Below are 15949 nucleotides of genomic sequence, written 5' to 3' on the forward strand. Positions count from 1 at the left end.
GACTTATTTTTCAAAATAAAACTCATATTGACCTTGCTGCTGCACGACAGCCGACATGATAGTTTTTAAATGTGGTCATCCTTACCTAGTTTTATATACAGTCTATGATCCTGACCAACTTGATTCGTCTGTTTTTTCATATGTATATTTTGAAACGTTATATTTTGTAATATGGTATTTAAAGAGTTTCTAAATCCGCACATGCCAGAAAGCGGTAAATTACTTCAAGGCAAAAAGTTGTGGCAACTGTCGTATCCTCCTACAAGGAAAATAGAAAGAAGGAGCTGTCATTATCAGAGAGGATCATTGTCATTACTCATCACCGTGCTCATCCCTACGACATTGATGTCAAGCACGTGTGTTTGATTGTAATAGATCATCTTTGCTATCCGAACTAACCAACCATCAAACTGTTAATGATATTTAATAATATTCAGGAGGGCTAACGTTAGCCAGCTGTATCCATAATTATGACTTTTCATTTTTTTCTATTTTCCTTGCTCTATCAGTTCCCTTCGTGAACCGTTAGGGGGAACGGGAGAGCTGGAATACCGCTATACGGCCCGCTCCCCGGCCAGCTCCCCTACGTGCGTAAGATCCGGCCTGGGGGAAAGGGATGAATGTTAATTTCAAAGATGGCGGCGGAGGGAGGAGGGAAGGAGATGAACGAAATTAAAACTCAGTTCACCACTCGGGAAGGCGTCTACAAACTCCTCACTCACTCCGAATACAGCCGTCCTAACAGGGTGCCTTTCAACTCGCAAGGTTCCAACCCCGTCAAGGTCTCCTTCGTGAACGTCAACGACCAGTCGGGCAACGGCGACAGGATCTGTTTCAATGTGGGCCGTGAGCTCTACTTCTACATCTACAAAGGCGTTAGAAAGGTAACGTTAGCCTGGCTAACGTGGCTATTGCAAACGGAAATTCGTGATACTGCATGTTAATAAACATCACTGCTGACTTAGCTGTTACTAAACTTCGGACTTGTGTTGGCTGTATTGAATAACTCTGGCAGGTGCTTGACTTTGAAATTAGCTGGCAGCTAGTTAGCTTGAAGCTACGATGAAGCTAGCCCAACGCAACTTGCTAACGTTAGCAGCAGCTACTCCGAGGCCAGGGGCTAAATTCCGTCCCCAGTCAGTCAACTGTTTTTGGTTTGCTGGACAGTAGGATTCGTGAGTTTGGATAACGAGGGTGAAGTTGACCTTTTGATTTAAGTTGTCAGGGCTGACATTGTTGCTGCAACGATTATAGTTTGTGATGACAGTGACAGTTCGTACGTTCCCACCCATAACACCTGTCGACGCCTTTTGACTGACAGATGTCGACAAATCACAATGATGCCGGTTAGGGCTGGGTATGTTTAAAGAAAATGTCGATCCCGGTTCCTGAACGATACTTTTTTTCGATACCAATTCGATAAAATCCTTTTTTTACAAAAAAAATTATAACCTTACACATTTTTATTTTTCAGCTCCTTTAACGTTACACCGGTACCACGCACACTGTAGTCAAGCATCTCAAAATACAACAACACACACCTTCATGAATTGCTTGGCATGTAGGGATATTATAACGTTAGCTAGTTCGTTGTGACCTTTATGGCGGAGCTTTTAGTTTGGTAAATCATTTGTATTTCCAAGGGATACACGCCTTTGAAAGCTCTCACCGCGCAACTCATGGTGATCGTGACCATAGACTGTAAATATTAACAGTCTATGGTCCTGACAACTATGTGATTTCCACTCGTTCCCCAACTTCTGTTCAACTAGAAAATCATAATTCGCTATCCTGAGTTATCGATAGGTGCCTACAATATGCTGGTGTCATTTAGGAGTATAGTGGTACAGGCTCTACCACGTGCTGCATTTAAAAAAACAAAGAAGTTGTATATATTTTGTCACTAATGATATATATATATATATATATATATATATATATATATATATATATATATATATATATATATATATATATATATATATATATAAAGTGGTTCCCGCTAACAGCTGACTTGACATCACAAGTTGACAGGAATCAGTTGACTTCTAACTTGAAGCAATGTGTCATACTAGCCTTTTAATTATTCACACTGAAACGTGTCATGTGTGTCATCATTCCACTGTAAAACCGCATTAGAACTGCTAAAGTAAGGCAAGGCAATTCATTTATATAGCACAATTCAAAGGCAATTCAAAGTGCTTTACATGAGCATAAACACACAAAACAGATTAAACTGAAAATACAACAGGTCATTAAAGAGAGAAACTAAAACAAAAAAACAGTAGATTTAAAATTCTTTAGAAGTATAGGAATGACCATCTCTAAAAGACCTCAGGGAAAGCAATGGCAAACGGAAAAAGGCTGAACTACTAGTACCAGAAGTTAGAACAATCCCAGAGTTTGTATTACAAAAAAACTTGAAAAAGAAATAGTGTGTAATAGTAATTCTAGTATTGTTAATCCTGGCAATATAAGCTTGACAGAACATGTGAAAATGGCCAGTTCTTACAGCACAAGCATAGTCATATGCCTGTTAAAGACAATGATATTTGCTTTCAGTGTATTAACAAATTCTAAGAGAATGTTCACAATACATCACCAGATTGATTATTTGTCTACTCCTAAGGTGCAGCTAAAATATTTTTATTCCTCTGGTATGTTTTGCTGGAGCAGATACATGGCTACATGTTTACAGCAAAAATAGCAAGACTGTCCTTACTATTATTACAGCCAACAGTTAACAAATCTAGCAGCTCACGAGGACCTGTTTATTTCCTGTACATGTATATCCATAAACCCTCTTACTTCAAAGTATCATTCACCACTGTTGACATAGGCTTATTATTTACCCTTTTTGCTGATAATGTCAATCATCAAAGCACTGTCTAATACCCTGCATGTTGTTGTGAAGCATAGGAGCTGTGTTTTTGACTGGACTCTTGATTTGAACTACTTTTAGGATTTAGTTTGACATTTTGTCTCTCTGATGAAGACAAAAAATGTCTGAAGACAAAAAACAAACTGCACATCATACACTCAGTGACTGACAGCTTTTTGATGTGTTGCTAAATGTCGTACATAACTATTTTGAGTTCAGATGTCACATCTTGTACACTTTGGTTGCAAGTCACTTGATTTAAGAAGGATTTGACCAACTTGAATGTCAGCTCCTCTATAGTCAGTGTCAGTGTGTTTTGAGATGAAGCACATGAAGAAACAATATAACTGTACACTCTGCTCCAATGGTTTCTAACTAACAGTTTAACCAACGATAGCCTTTGTCATGCATAAAGTGCATTGTCATTTTAGCTATTTAAAGGTTACTCCACTCACTTCATGTGCTTTCATGCTTTCTCTCTTCAGGCTGCTGACCTGAGCAAGCCCATAGACAAGCGTATCTACAAGGGAACGCAGCCCACCTGTCATGACTTCAACCACCTTACAGCCACAGCAGAGAGTGTGTCCTTGCTTGTGGGTTTCTCTGCAGGACAGGTACAGCTCATTGACCCCATCAAGAAGGAGACAAGCAAGCTCTTCAATGAGGAGGTAGGTCTATGTGGGACAGAGGTTAGTTTAGATGTTAGAGTTCTGTGTATTGCGCCAGTGGCGGAAAAATTGGGAGAGACAGTGGATTTTCACATATTTCACCAAATTGACCGTATTACTGTTAATGTTGAGCCTTGTTGTCAGAAAGACATCTGATTTTTTTTTTTCTGCAATTACAGGTGAAAGGGTATTTATTTTTGTTGCATCTTATCCAATCCCAAAGAGATAAGTGAACCTATGCCCACATGAAAACCATGAATTAGTCTACACATCATAACAGATTGAGCTGTATTAAAAATAATCTCTCATTGGTCTAAAATGTTTCAGTATTGCTCTTAAACTGTAATGTCATTTTTCTATTTATCCTTGTAGTAAACTCTTCCACCTTCTTATGTAGAGGATTTAAAGCATCTGAATGGCAACAAGTTTAATGTGTTTAAAGGATAGCTTTCTTTTAGTTTATGCTACTTTTTGTATTTTTTCATGCCCAACACCTTTTAAACAGAATATTATCAAGTGGCCTGGGACTATTGAGAGTATTCTTTGTGAAAATTGTGAGACTTTCAACATGTTCAGATGATTGATTTATTGATGGTATTGTGCTGACATTTTTTTTTCCCACTCCCCTTCTTCCTCCACTCTCTCCTCCCCTGTCTGCCTCTCAAACTTCAACCTTCCTCTCTCCTGTCAGAGACTAATAGACAAGTCCAGAGTAACATGCGTGAAATGGGTGCCAGGCTCTGAGAGCCTGTTTCTGGTCTCTCATGCCAGTGGAAATATGTACCTGTACAACGTGGAGCATACTTGTGGCACCACAGCTCCACACTACCAGCTGCTTAAACAGGGAGAGAACTACTCTGTACACACTTGTAAGAGTAAATCCACACGGAACCCTCTCCTTAAATGGACAGTGGGTGAGGGGGCTCTGAATGAGTTTGCCTTCTCTCCAGATGGGAAGTTCCTTGCCTGTGTTAGCCAAGACGGCTTCCTACGAGTCTTCAACTTTGACGCGGTCGAGCTTCATGGCACCATGAAGAGCTACTTTGGTGGCTTGTTGTGTGTGTGCTGGAGCCCTGATGGAAAGTACATAGTTGCAGGTGGAGAGGACGATTTAGTGACAGTGTGGTCGTTTTTGGACTGCAGAGTCATTGCCCGAGGTCATGGGCACAAGTCATGGGTTAGTGTGGTGGCATTTGACCATTACACCACCAGTGTGGAAGAGAGTGACCCAATGGAGTTCAGTGGCAGCGATGAGGACTTCCAGGATCAGATGATCCACTTTGGACGAGACCGGGCCAACAGTACGCAGTCCCGACTCTCCAAGCGCAACTCCACGGACAGTCGGCCTGTTAGTGTCACATACCGGTTTGGCTCAGTGGGCCAGGACACTCAGCTGTGCCTATGGGACCTCACTGAGGACATCCTTTTCCCCCATCTTCCACTCTCACGGACACGGACACACACTAACGTGATGAATGCTACCAGCCCCCCTGCGGGTGCTACAATAATCACTAACGCCTCTAGTAACACTACTAATGGAAACAACAGTGGTGCCAATACTCCTGGCATTAACTCCCTCTCTACTACATTACCACGCTCCAACAGCTTACCCCATTCAGCTGGCACCACAACAACGGCAAACAATACCAACAAGGCTGGCAGTGGTGGTGGCGTCGGCAGTGGTATTATGGACAGTGCGATTGCTACAGGTGTGAGTAAGTTTGCCACGCTGTCACTCCATGATCGGAAGGAACGCCACCACGAGAAGGACCACAAACGCAACCACAGCATGGGTCACATCAGCAGCAAGAGCAGTGACAAGCTCAACCTGCTGACAAAAACCAAAACAGACCCTGCTAAGACTCTGGGCACTCTGCTGTGCCCACGCATGGAGGATGTGCCCCTTCTTGAGCCTCTCATCTGTAAAAAGATAGCACACGAGAGACTGACTGTACTCATATTTTTAGAGGACTGTTTAGTGACTGCTTGTCAGGAGGGATTTATTTGCACATGGGCGAGGCCAGGCAAAGTGGTAAGTTCTTTTTAATGTAGGAAATGTGGGAGAAATTGAAGTGTCTTTCAATCTTAAGCTGTCCTAAAATCAGTTGGTGGGCTGTAACTTAACATAAAGACATATTCTGAAAAAGTATGGCCATTAGGAATAGCATTTTTAGCTTTATAGTCAGATTGTCACTCTCTGCAGGCAGGCAAGTAACATATCAGACTTTGTTTAATGTACATCTGCTTTCCAATGAAAAACCTATTATGCCTAAGTTTCAAATATAACCAATGCTATAGAAATAATAGTCTGGTTATATAATACATTCTAATAAGGAGGGTTTCCTGTGTAGACCTGTGAGGGGAAAGAGGACGATAATCCATATGAAGTGTGTTCATTGGTTCATCATAATCATCCCACAATGCATAGCAGCATAGCCAAGAAGTCATCTGCATACACTCTCACATTTCAGCTTTTATGCAAATGGCTCTGTATTTGCCCAAATAATCTCTGCAGTTCCTCACATGCTTACTGCTTAATATGTGTATACACCCTTGTATACTTCCCTTTTCTCTGTGTTTCGAGAGACTTTGCCAGAACAAGGCACATGATAGTCTGGATCCGGAACATATTGTACGTCTGAAGGCTAGTTAGTCCAGTGAGTTACTACGTTAACAGGCGCTTAGAGGCAAGAATGCGCTTGACATTTACTCAAATGTCTCATAAGTTAAAATGAGAAAACAAACAATGGCATGATATTTAGGAGTACACTTGTATCTTCTGAAAAAATAAATAAATAAAAAAAAAAAAATCAGAAGCAGTAAAAGATTATGGCACCACAGAGCCTGTAGCGGCTACACATTCTGAGGAATACAAACCACTTAATACAACTAAAGTGCAATTAGAATTCAGTAATAGGAAATAAGTTCAAACAACCCCCACTTTTATGGTTAAGGTATTGAGTGTAAAAGCAGAAGTGCATGTTTAACGGTTTAAGTCTGCCTTGTAAAAAAAAAAAAAAAAAAAAAAAAAACAAAGACAAAAATGCCCTTGAAGGTCAGATCAAGAGGTTATAAAAGCCCTCTGGAAAAACAAGTTAATTATGTGGTCATGTACATTAGAAGTGCCTTGATCAAGCAAACCTTTCAAAGACATTAGTCTTGCACTGTATACTCGGCATCCACTTTAACTGCTGTGCACAGGCTTTAATGAAATGCAGGGGACCGGGATATGAAAAGAAGAGGCTAGAGGCAAATTTCTAATGAGCTATTTGTTACTTGATTTTTGCTACAGTATGTGAACTTTCCCAATGCAAATCTCCTTGTTTTCCTTTTTCCAGGGTTTATTGTCATCCCAAAACCAAGCCAGCTCTCCCAGTGGAACAGTAGTATAGCCACAATATTTCTGCTGCTAAAGAACCCTGCAACCCAGAGTCTGATGCTGCTCTTCACCCTGCAAGCATTGCAAGTTTTCCTTTTTTTTTTTTTTTTTTTTTAATACCCCCTGATTTTGTTAATGGCTTTTCTGTTCTTTTTGTTTATCACTCACTTGACCTAGTGGAGGGATGAAGCAAGAAAAGGTGTGGTGCAGTTGTGGACTATTGCGCTAATGTACTATTGTTCTCTGGAGTTTTAACACATTTTAGATTTTTTTTAAATCTTTCATGTCAAATCTCATCAGACTTTTGTCCCCTCTGGAAATGAAGCTTGGCTTTGTTAGATGCAAACCAGACAAGTGTGGCTTGAGATTAAAGGGATAGTTAATTTAATTTTCAGAATTTGTATGTAGCCCAGTCTTGGCTCAGGGTTACGGACTCAAATATGAATTTTGGATGAACTATCCTTTTAAGACCAAGTGCGTGAGCATCTGAAAATATTTGCATCCATCCACGTTCACCCACCACTTCTCTTTTGAATAGAATCTGCCCATCAACGACTTTGCACTGATTTTGTTATTTTGTTGTTTGTTTTTATAACTACTCTAATGGATCAAAAAAGAGGGTTGAGGACTGCCTTGTTGCACTCGGCTTTAACATCCTCAGTCTTGAAACCTGAATCTATAAAGTTGGATGCTGCAATCATAGTCTTTCTAAAGAAAAAAAAATTGTTTGCACTTAAATTAGTTTATTAGAAGAAAATTGCTTTACATTTTTGGGTGTGCTCAAAACTCATAGATGGCTAATAACAGTAGGTGAAGAAAAATGATAAAAACTATTAAAACCTTATCTATTGAGCATTTATTTTAATATTATTTCAGATTCAAATCTGCTCTGTATCATAATGTGTATATTGTAATTAATTGATTTGATGGGGGCCTAAGCAAACTACCATTACTCCAGTGGAAGTTTTGTCATTGATAGTTATATTTCTAAAGCCTAAAGTATACATATTAATAATATTAAAATAATCTTGAATACACCGTTTTTCTGTTCCTTTTTTTGTTCACCAACATGTTTGTATTTACAAAACAAAGCTGTAATCCTATGGCATGGAAATTGTTTACATTGTCAAAAAAGAAGCGGTCGAGTATTCAAGTCTTTGAAGCTCAGGAAGACAATGATTGAATCTCAAAAGACTTGATACATGCTCGCTTTATGCTTCAGTTACAAAAATACTAAGGAGAAAACATGGAGCTCTATATCCAAACAAAAGCCACATGAAAGTTTCAGATAAGAAACTTCCACTAAAAAGTTTTTCCCATTCAACACTGCTGCAGTATGCATGTCATTTTTGTGTGATGATAACCAATTATTGTTGACGCCATGAAGAGTTCAGCGACCCCCTTACACTAGACAGAAAGTTGGTGAAGCAAATACATTTTTTGAAGTGGTTAACATTTTACATTTATTTTATTCATTAAAAAATGATTTTTCAGTTGGTTGTACATACATTTGTGAAAAGAGATTTAAGTATTTGTAATGCAGGCTAATGACACCATCACACAAATGACACCCCAGTTTTTTATTCTGATTGTGTCACAATAACCAACAAGGTGCTGACTGAGTCACAGTCAGGTCACAGTCCATTTTAATGAGCTACAGCTCTGAATTAATTATATATTTTTAAGCCATAATGCTTTAATTGAAGGTACTGGCTGAGCTACATTCTAAACAAAACATAAAAAAAAATCTAGACTTTCTTAAGGCTATATAAAATACAGATGTATTGCAGGGGGCTATTTATTTACATTACAGTTGGATCATTGAATGTGCCTTTAAAATACTTCGCCAAAGACAATGTTGTGGCTTACTGTGGAATAATTGTGAAGCACTTAAAGTGAATGTTTTTGCTGCGTTCCTTTTGCACAGGAGGACTATCGCCCTACAAGTCAGTTTGTCTCGAGGAGTTCATTCACAGCTATTGAAAAGAGACTCTATAACAAGTATACAGTGCCTATAAAAAGTATTCAACCCCGCCCTTGGAGTTTTTCATGTTTATTGCTCTACAACTTTTAATTGGAGCTAATTTATTAGTCACTGTGTGTAGTCCTGCCACAAATTCTAGATTGGATTTAGGTGTGGACTCTGACTTGGCCGCTCCAGGACACTAACATAGTCTAGTGTAGTTTACAAATTTCTTGTATCCTATCCCAGAATGATTGACTTTTTAATCTTTTTCTTCTCGTCTTCATGATATAGTTTTCCAGGACATTGACTAACCAGCTGTTGGATCTTCCAGATTTACCCTACTTGTCAAACCACAATTACATATATGTGATCTCACTCTACTTATTTAAAATGTGAGATGTGTCACAGCAAAGGGTGAAGAATACTTACAGTATATATACTTATAGTTGCACTTCATTCACATCAGTTTGTAGACATTTGTATTCACTTTGACAAAGTATTTTTGGTTGATCAGTATAAAAAAAGGAGCTTATTTAATCAATTGTAATTAAAGTTGTAAAATAATACAACCAGAACAAGTCCAAGGGGTGTGATGACTTTAACGGCCCTTATTTTCTAGGAAGCTGACTATGGTCCTCATCAACGATGTTATACTATTTCTTTCACCAATGATGAATGGCTGCCAACATATCTTATTGCTTGTGTAATAGACTCCCATTGAAATATATTTCTAAACAGTTGTAAACATGTAACACCTGACTAAATCAAGTAAAACTGAGGTCATGACTACTCTACGCACTCTCAATCCAACATAATATGACAGACTCAAATATTGTTTGTGTAGATATCCCATTGAATTTCATCATTACAGTGAGGGTTGAACAAAACAAAATGTTTGATGCAGCAGTCATAACTGGTAAGATGACAGGCAATGCCATTTTTTTGTCAAACATGTTAACGTTACAGATTTTGACATCAGGCCTTTCCAATCCTTTTTTCTCTCAACAATGTGTTTAACAGTAACAGGTCTATCCTGTTTTAAGGGGCATTTTTTAATCAAACAAAAGGGTTTTTGGCTCTCAGTAGCCTCCATGTTTCCTATCCAGAGGTGGAATGTAGTAGGTCTTGAAAGCTGCGCGGTGTGACTCATCCCGGGGCTGTGAAGAGAGGAAATGCAGCCTGAATGCCAAATCAAATCCCTTAACCCTTGTGTTGTCTTCCCGTCGATCATAAACTTGTCCTTTTTGGGTCAAAATTGAAAATGAATTTTTGTTGCTTTTTTGGATGCTTTTGGTGCTTTTTTAAACATTTTTGTCACTTTCAAAAAAAAAATGTAATTCATGGTCAATCAACCTAATTTAAATTACATTTTATCCTTAATTTTGAGTTTAAAAAAAGCAGAAATTATGAATTATTTTAACAGAGTTAAGATCAGAGGATGTTGAGTGGATCACAGACTGGTTTATGTCGAAGTTTAGTCAGGATACTGTTTTAAAACCTTTTTTATTTTTTTTTCACGTGCTATCAAATTGAATAAAACACCCACAATTCAATGGAAGTAATCATTAATGTTAACTGCGAAGAATGTTGTATGGGTTCCATACAACGTACACCCACGCATCCATGACATTTTTGGGCAATTTGGTTGAAAGAAACCCATATTTCTGTTATAAAAAACTTTGAAAACTGGTCAAATTTGGCCCAAGGACAACACAAGGGTTAATGAAAGCACTACTGAGGCACTTAATAATTTTATGGTTCCTCATGCATTTTTTGTCTTGCAACATCTGATACGCAAAACAAACCTGTCAGCTGTGTTTTACAATAATTCCCACACTGCCCTTGGTAGATGTGACTCCCCCTAAATGACTGAATGATTCAAAACATGTAAAAAGCCTGATGTCTGTGTAGCACTCCTGTGTTTACCTTGGCCAACTGTGACTGGCACTTCTTTGACGTGATGGTTGGCAGTGTGCCTCGGTGAGTGACAGTAAATGCAGGTATGGTGGAGACTGGGAAGGAGATCTGTGGTCCTGGTACAACCATGTTGAGCTTGGGCAGCTCTGTGGGATAATGAGGGATGTTCCGTCGGATGAGGGGCTCTGCTACATGCTTCAGGTTGTGCTGAAGAGGGAGGAATTGTTACGATGGTACCAGTTGTATTCATATTTCTTTGGACTTTTCAACTCGGTTGACTTGAACATTGACTTACGCTTATTAAAGGGGTTTGCCTTGTGTGTCTTCCCCTCAGCTGTTTGCCAAGTCTGGTTGGGCGCCAGATGTGGTCTAATGAGTTGTGCGACCCACTACTATCTAGTCCATCCATAGTCCCAGAAACTCTGTGAAGAGTCTCGGCTTTCTTCTCTGCCAGCCTGGTAGAAAAAAAGCAAGAGCAAGCAAGACTTATATTACAAATGACAGGATTTGAGTATTTAAATTAAAAGTCATTTGTCTCCACAGTTAGACTTACCAATATTTTGTCATCTAAATTTGATTTAATAAGTTACAAGGTGATGAATTGTTTCTTTATGATTCATTTTTTACCTGATTTCCCTAAAGTATGTGTGCCGCAGGGCTGTTTCTGCAGTGATGCGTTCATCGGGGTCATAGGCGAGCATCTGATAGAGCAGCGACAGAGCTGGAGCCGGGCAGTGAGGGACTAACCGTGAGATACCGCTGCCTTTTTTAGAGGGGAAGGTGAAATGCATCGCTCTAACCCTGCCGGACATTAATAAACCATGAGAAGCCTTTGTTTTCTAAGCACAGAACAAAAATTGATATTCACAATTTGTTTGTACAAGTTCTGTAACAAAGACACACACTCTTCAAACAACATATTTGAGGAAGAACACCTACTGCTTGAACTTTTGGAGGATACTTTCATCCGGTGTCCCCAACACGTCATGGATCTTGGCTACCTGGTCCAACTCATTGGTTCCAGGGAAGAGAGGATTCAAACTGAAACACACAGGTATCTGACTGCCATGACAAAACCATTTACATAGCATTTATTTGACATTTGTTCGTGCTTGTGGTGGCAGACAGGATTGATCAAATAGAAGAGGAAAACTGAATGGAGACATTGATAACATCGTAATTGCACATTTAATCAAGTACAACTCTGTGAAATTACATGTGTATAACCTCACAAGAGTTTTCCTATCCCATCTCATTAACTCATAAACTGTTGTCCTGTTTAGGTACTACAGATGAAATGCAGAGGTACCTCATGATCTCAAAGAAGACACAACCAGCACTCCACAGGTCCATCTTTAAGCCATAGTACCCATCAGTGAGGAGGCACTCTGGGGCTCTGTACCAGCGTGTGGAGATGTACTCTGTATGCGGGGGCTTGGAATACACGCTCCGACATGAGCCGAAGTCACCAAGCTTCAGACCATTTTGCTGCGATTTGTACAAAATCATTTTTAAAATGCGTATGACACAAAACCTGATTACCACTGTTATGTTTCCGTAAAGCAAGTTATGATAATGATGCATCCTACTTTGATGAGAATGTTTTCTGGCTTCACATCTCTGTGAAAGATCCCACAGCTGTTAAAACAAAACAAAAAAAAACAATCTCGACATAGTTTGTATTATGTTTTATTTTACCATTTAATGTGAACTGAAGCTTTTTCATAACTACCTGTGCATATGTTCAAGTGACTTGCAAAGCTGGTACATGTAGTTCTTTACTGTATTGTCAGGCAGTGGCGTTTTTCTTCCTGTAAGGAATAGAGTACCAATATCAGCCCATAATTCACCCAAATATTTACAGAAAGACTACATGTACATCTTCAAATTCCAGTTTATCCTTATAAGAATTTATTATATGCTCATACACTTCACTTACCTTGTATGAACTCATAGATGTTCATCTCCATCAGCTCACAAATCAAAGACACAGTTCCAGTTTCTTTGTCACTGAAACATTGTATTAGATTAATATGACGTGCCACAAGAAACTAGCTTGAGGCAATACAATAACTTCATAATAGACAACACTCTAGTACTCACAAAATCAGTTCATGTAGCTGGATGATATTTGCATGCGGGCTCAGTCTCTTCATTGCCTGGACTTCCCGCAGGTTGTTGGCTTGCTCCAAGCTTGATGACAGAGAACAGATGACATTTATACATTTGATTTGACAGGTGTATACATATAATATTGTTAATTGTACATTTAAATAACATATCTGCTGTGCATATGGACAATGTAACAATTTAACAAGATAAATGACAGATTGAAAAGGGCACAGTTGATGTTAAAAACCAGTGCACTGACAACTCACATTTCAAGCAGAGATGTCTATTGCTACCTCATCACTACAAAATCAAAGGTGGAGTAAGCTGACATCTAATAGGATACTTGTGTTGTCTTCCCGTCAACCTTGAAAAAAACACTTTTTTCCCCCGACGTTTTTGGTGCCTTTTTTTCACAGTTTGTTTTTGCTTTTTCCAACGTTTTAAATTGTTAAATTTTTCTTCTACACATTTTCAGCGCTTATTTCTACGTCCCATATTTTCTGATATAAAACAAAAATTAAAACCGGATCAATGTGACCCGAAGTCAACACAAGGGTTAAGACAAAGGGGGTGTGAAGCTGCTGACTCAAGTTACAAGGGTGCATTGACAACAGAGTATGGTGAAAATGCACCACTGATTGCCTGTGCGCAGGACAACATTTAGTTGGAGAATACATACCTGTTAATTGTCTGCTTCATGGTTTTACATGCGTAGAACTTCCCATCTTTCAGGCTCTGAGTTTTCACCACCTCTGAAAATGTGCCCTCCCCGATTTTCTTGATTGTTTTGTAGCCTGCACAACAACAACAAATACAAAGACTGATAGGGAAGGTTTTGCACAAACACATTTATATAATATTACTAATGTATGTCAGTTGAAATTTGTGAATAGCTGAACTCCCTCTCTGAACATTAAAGCCCATGATGATTTATTGGGATAGGAAATTGGGACTTTTTGACTTACAGCTGAAAGCCCTACATTCATAAAGGGCTGCTGCAACCAATCATTATTTTCATTAACGATTTGTCTGTTGAGTATTTTCTTGATCAACCGTTTGGTCTATAAAATGTCAGAAAATAATGAAAAATGCCTTTCTTAATTTCCCAGAACCCAAACTGACGTATTCAAGTGTCTTGTTTTGTCCGACCAACAGTCCAAAACCCAAAGAAATTTAGTTTATTAGCATTGAAAACTAAGGAAAGTAGCAAATAGACCTTTTAATATTGTAAAGACAGGATGTATATTGTATTTTGGCATTTTTGGATAAACGTGTTTCTCTAGTTGTCTGCAGTTTGACTTATTGATCCACGAATCATTTTAGCTGTACATTCGATTAGATACTTCTGACAAAATACTTCACAAGAAGTTTGAAACAGGGCTGCAACTAACCATTATTTTAATTATCTGCTGATTATTTTCTTGGTTGATCCAAACCACTGACTAATCGTCTAATTGTTGCAGCTTTAACCTTATCTCTTAAAGCCTACAGTTCAATAATAATAATAAACTTTATTTGTATAGCACCTTTCATAAAATAAAATGCAACACAAAGTGCTTTACAATAAGGGGAATTAATCATAGAATGAACATAAAAACAGGGATAGATTGTCATAGATGGAAAATAAAATAAACTTGATAATATAGTATAGGTAAAAATAAGATAAAATAGATTATAGTGTTAGTGTAAATTCTCACGAGACAACACCATCTTTGTTCAGTGACTTCAGACAGAGTTTTACTGGCTTGTGTCCAAAAGCATTTAAAAAACAGAATAAGTGTTTTTTTTAAGTGGATTTCCCCTTTAACAGGCTAAATGTTAACAAGCCAAACTAGCTATAACACTTAATAAGTAAGGCCAGGTGTATGACTTTGTTGTTCATATACGGTCACCATTTTCAAAACAATAACGTTACTAGCTAGTTAAAACTAAGCTAACTTTAAGCTACGCCAAAAACTAACGTTAAGCGTTAAATGAAAAAATAAAAACATGATTATAAAGGATAATGGTCATTACCATGCATGTGTGAGTTATTTGAACAGACGTAGCTAATGAACTCACAGCTAGCTACTCCTAAAGGTTAAAACAGCTGAAACAAACCAAACAACAAAACATAAGAATCTTTGAAGAGAAACGTGTCGACCGCCGCCTGTCAAACCTGTCATCACGCTGCTCACCCGTTAACTCACAACTTACAATGCATCCCTTTGTGTCTCAGCCGCTGCATGTAAGTCGATTATCCATAACATGCGTATCTGGAAAAATCTGGACAAAACATTTCAATGTGAAGGTTGAAAATGTAAGGGTTTTTTTGCGCATCGAGGTGTCAAAAGGACATGAAACTCGCCTTAAGGTTGCTAGCCTATCCCCGCTAGCCCTGTTAGCTGACCGTCGCCTTGGTAACGGAGCACGCCTTCGCCCTCCACTCTGACCTGAGGAGGAAACTGGAAACTCCGGCTGAATGTTTGACTCTCTCTGGCCTTACCGCAGAAAATATTCGGAAAGAGAAGCAACAATGCAGCACAATATGCCCTGCCTTTCATAAAAAAAATTCCAGTCAAGGTTTTTATTCGCTGCAGGCCCAGATATTTGAAGCGGCGGTGTTTTTACAGCTACATAATTCACCTAATTACCTTTTTTCCAGAGGTGGGTGGCGACCGCTAGCTCGGATGTCTTTTCATTAGGCTGCGGATTGTTGTTCTGCATGTCGACAACATTTCCCCTGTTGTTCCAGTCGACGTTAGGTGGTGTTTTGCATGCATTTCGAAGGCTTGCCCTGTCTTTTACGCCAATAAGCCAGTTTGAGTAGTGCATCATTAGTGCACTTTTAATGCTAAAGAGCCTACCATGAGCTTAATAATATCTAGAAAAACTAACAGTCCCTGGAAGAACACCGCTGGTCCACTGCATTCATGTCATAGCATAACGTTACCAAGCACCAGCGCATCCCATACACAATCAATGCATTCTATTTACTTAATGCTACATCTAGTGTGTGGAAAAGGCGTGGACATGCTCATTTTTGC

General features: G+C 38.8%; 2 protein-coding genes across 5 annotated transcripts; one reads left to right on the top strand and one right to left on the bottom strand.

Moving 5' to 3' along the window:
- Positions 1 to 577: 577 nt before the first annotated feature.
- Positions 578 to 7965, top strand: wdr20a (WD repeat domain 20a). The gene is made up of 4 exons (XM_031310317.2): positions 578 to 884; positions 3367 to 3549; positions 4241 to 5581; positions 6888 to 7965. Exons 1-4 carry the CDS (start codon positions 621 to 623, stop codon positions 6939 to 6941), a joined length of 1842 nt encoding a protein of 613 aa, XP_031166177.1. The 5' UTR covers positions 578 to 620; the 3' UTR covers positions 6942 to 7965.
- Positions 7966 to 8845: 880 nt separating this feature from the next.
- LOC116057729 (MAPK/MAK/MRK overlapping kinase) lies at positions 8846 to 15943 on the bottom strand. 4 transcript variants are annotated; one of them, XM_031310319.2, is made up of 12 exons: positions 15557 to 15943; positions 13603 to 13717; positions 12915 to 13004; positions 12751 to 12821; positions 12544 to 12622; positions 12401 to 12449; positions 12121 to 12299; positions 11751 to 11852; positions 11439 to 11612; positions 11107 to 11266; positions 10821 to 11018; positions 8846 to 10051 (listed from the first exon to the last, which is right to left on the bottom strand). In XM_031310319.2, exons 1-12 carry the CDS (start codon positions 15738 to 15740, stop codon positions 9974 to 9976), a joined length of 1479 nt encoding a protein of 492 aa, XP_031166179.1. In that variant the 5' UTR covers positions 15741 to 15943; the 3' UTR covers positions 8846 to 9973. The 4 variants fall into 4 exon arrangements, with proteins under 4 accessions (XP_031166179.1, XP_031166178.1, XP_031166180.1 ...); XM_031310318.2 differs by having other exon boundaries at positions 11439 to 11615; XM_031310320.2 differs by lacking the exon at positions 15557 to 15943 and adding an exon at positions 15120 to 15333 and having other exon boundaries at positions 11439 to 11615.
- Between the last annotated feature and the right edge of the window lie 6 nt (positions 15944 to 15949).

Source organism: Sander lucioperca, chromosome 18 (genome assembly GCF_008315115.2).
Source record: "Sander lucioperca isolate FBNREF2018 chromosome 18, SLUC_FBN_1.2, whole genome shotgun sequence".
Classification (NCBI taxonomy): Eukaryota; Metazoa; Chordata; class Actinopteri; order Perciformes; family Percidae; genus Sander; species Sander lucioperca.

Excerpts from the sequence above, each read along its gene's own strand:
- wdr20a (XM_031310317.2), top strand. The coding sequence starts at position 621 with ATGTTAATTTCAAAGATGGCGGCGGAGGGAGGAGGGAAGGAGATGAAC. Across the intron at positions 885-3,366 it reads TCTACAAAGGCGTTAGAAAG|GCTGCTGACCTGAGCAAGCC; the intron begins GTAACGTTAGCC and ends TTCTCTCTTCAG. Across the intron at positions 5,582-6,887 it reads GGGCGAGGCCAGGCAAAGTG|GGTTTATTGTCATCCCAAAA; the intron begins GTAAGTTCTTTT and ends TCCTTTTTCCAG.
- LOC116057729 (XM_031310318.2), bottom strand. The coding sequence starts at position 15,740 with ATGATGCACTACTCAAACTGGCTTATTGGCGTAAAAGACAGGGCAAGC. Across the intron at positions 13,005-13,602 it reads ATGAAGCAGACAATTAACAG|CTTGGAGCAAGCCAACAACC; the intron begins GTATGTATTCTC and ends TCTGTCATCAAG. Across the intron at positions 12,822-12,914 it reads CAGCTACATGAACTGATTTT|TGACAAAGAAACTGGAACTG; the intron begins GTGAGTACTAGA and ends ACAATGTTTCAG.